Consider the following 2,594-nt stretch of genomic DNA (forward strand, 5'->3'; position numbering starts at 1 on the left):
GTTACTGCTTCACAGCCATGAATATGTTCTTCTCTTGGGTGTTTGGTCTCTCAAAGGTGATAATACACCTTGTCGGTCCCACATGAGTCTCTTCAGATCAGCTGCATGTTACTGCTCTGCCCTGTTAGTTTTTGTTATTCCAGTATGGTAGTTACTGAATTTCAGAAGGAGGGATTGTTTGGTGTGGGAAAAAAGGTTTTACACAAAAGTGTATACCTAAGGGAATGTAACAGGGAGCTTTATTAAACTTGCAGGCGTTCTCCTGCTAGCTACAACAAAGCAACGCGTTGAATAATTTCTACTGCTGCAGAAGAATTAATAGTAAGACTATTAGTCTACGTTTTGTTTCTTGTAGTTCCTGTTTTCTGTGGTACCTGGTTGTTCCTGTGTTTGTGAACCACCATGCTATTTTTGCTCTTTTAATTATGTCTACCTTTAGCACTGCACAACTCTCACTTTCTTCTCTACTCTGTGCTTTGCATCTACAGAGATGTGAGCACAGGTAGGGTAAAAACGACTTTGTAACCCTAAGTACAGGGATGGTCACTATCAAGTGCTAAAAAAGGGCAATCACCTTTATTAGGGACATGCTCTGAACATACCTGCTATTGTAAGATATGCAAGCACGTAGGCCTTTACAGATTTGTGTCTTAAATAGTTATCTTGGGTCAAAAAGGTCATTCTTATTTTCCCAGTTAATCCACATATGTTAAATCATCAGCCCTTACTAAGAAGAAAAAAAAAAATGTAGAGAACCTGACATATACTTCAGGTGGCCTGTCGCTGAAGACTTCAGGATGGATACTGTTCTCCAGTAAACAGAGGATGCATCAGAGCAATATAACCATGTCAAACTTTGCTCTTGGTATTAAAAAATATTGCATTAGCTTTTCACCATGGTGGTAGCTATGAGATCAGTCAAACTCTATCAACATTTCGGGGGTAATAGTAAATTACAGTGGGATCCTGGAGGTATCGATGGCTACCTTACATAATTTTACATCCCCCACCCCCCCAAGTAATACGAACAGAAATAACTAGATATCATTATTTCAGTGCAACCATTTGTGTCAGCCAGTGCTGCGAAACATTTCCCCCACAGACATGTAGCTCCCGGCGGTGTGTTTTTGAAGAAGTGTTTCAGCACATCCACTTCCCGGGACTGTGCGCCTTACCTGGTGTCTTGAGTGCCGGACAGACAGGAAACCTTGGAAGTACAAAGGCAGCCCAGTGATCTTCTGCCTCTCCTGGGAGATTTGTCGGGGGGCTGGCCGAGGAGTTTCTTCAGGCTGCTCCGCAATGCCTCTCAGCATCCTTTGGGTATCTCAGCAGGATACCTGGATATCTTCTGCTGCTGTGCTCCTTTTTCCCCCCAGCTCCCGTTGTTCTCACTCTGCTCTGTATCAGCCTCAGCCAGAGAAGGCAGGGAGGGAAGGCACCACCTTGAAGAGGAAGTCTCTGGGCTTGCTTTTAGGTCAGCACATGCCGCCACCTCTTTGCTTGGTGTATGAGCATGGGGGGAACCAGACTGAACGGATTGAAAGGATCTTTCCCTTTCGAGTGGGCTCCTCGGATCTGGTACAAAAGTGCATCGCTGCTGGGGTGGGTGCCACCTGGAGGTTACGGTGGAAAAGCCTCCTTTTTATGGCTTTCAGCACTGGACTTTTCATGGGCTGCTGCCAGGCGGGAGGCTGCTCTCAGCTGCCTCTGAAATAGTATTTAAATTTTTCATGGCTGTTTATAACTGGCAAGGATAAATCAACTTTGCAATGTGCGTGTAGGAAGACGACTTTCACTGTGAAAGAGCTAATATACCAAAGCCTTTAAAGAAATTGTGAAGGGAGATGGTAGTTCAGGAATGAAATGTTGGTCCCAATGAAATGAGGGGTGAAACTTCCATCAGGTTCACACAACCATGGTGTTTAACTTAGTTTCTGGCCTTCCCCTTAGTGGTCAGAAAGAACAGGGATGATGAGACTTGGTGTTTTGATGCTGGTTGCTACTATGTGCAGAGTAAACATTATTTTTTTAAAAAATAAAAGCTTTTTTTTTTTTCTTGAACATCTGTGTGGGGGTGTAAGTACCTAATTAGCCAGTGAGGTGATCTGTGATAGATCAGATAGCTGCCAACCAGCTCTAGCAGAAAGTAAATTCTCCATGTCATCTCTAAACATGGCTGGGGACAGGTACATGTTCTCAGATTTTGGCTAAACTGAAGATTTCTTGTACATGTTCAATTGTGTTTAAATGGCAGAATTCAACTTTGCTGTTGAATGTTACAGAAAAGCTAATGAACACGGGTACCTGCACCTTTGCTTGGCGAGGCTGATGATGACGAGCCAGCGCTTACTCTGCTGCTTGCTGGAGCGTGGTATCTTAAATAACGCTTTTTATTTTGGGGCTGTCTTTTGCAGATGCTGTAAGACATTGTGGATATTGTGGCATTACGTTCTCAGGCGGTTGTTTTTCCTCACTGTTGAGGAGCTCGCTAATGTTTTAAAGAAAAAAATGGCAAGGCCCCGTGGTGACTGTAGGTGTTTTGTAGCGAGGGCCTGGGCCGGCGCTTCCCGCGGGGCCGCCGCCGCCCGCCACCT

The 2,594-nt window shown here is 44.6% G+C and overlaps 2 protein-coding genes across 2 annotated transcripts in view; one reads left to right on the forward strand and one right to left on the reverse strand.

Moving 5' to 3' along the window:
• The window catches only part of STAP1 (signal transducing adaptor family member 1), a 7,617-nt gene extending 6,304 nt beyond the window's left edge, over positions 1-1,313 (reverse strand). Inside the window, exon 1 of the mRNA XM_009649179.1 lies at positions 1,176-1,313. Within this exon, the coding sequence (XP_009647474.1) occupies positions 1,176-1,313 (138 nt within the window). The remainder of the gene's footprint in view (positions 1-1,175) is intronic.
• A 169-nt stretch (positions 1,314-1,482) lies between these two features.
• Positions 1,483-2,594, forward strand: part of CENPC (centromere protein C) — a 30,160-nt gene continuing 29,048 nt past the window's right edge. Inside the window, exon 1 of the mRNA XM_035888897.1 lies at positions 1,483-1,578. Within this exon, the coding sequence (XP_035744790.1) occupies positions 1,483-1,578 (96 nt within the window). The remainder of the gene's footprint in view (positions 1,579-2,594) is intronic.

Source organism: Egretta garzetta, unplaced genomic scaffold, assembly GCF_000687185.1.
Source record: "Egretta garzetta isolate BGI_Z169 unplaced genomic scaffold, ASM68718v1 scaffold41, whole genome shotgun sequence".
Taxonomy (NCBI): Eukaryota; Metazoa; Chordata; class Aves; order Pelecaniformes; family Ardeidae; genus Egretta; species Egretta garzetta.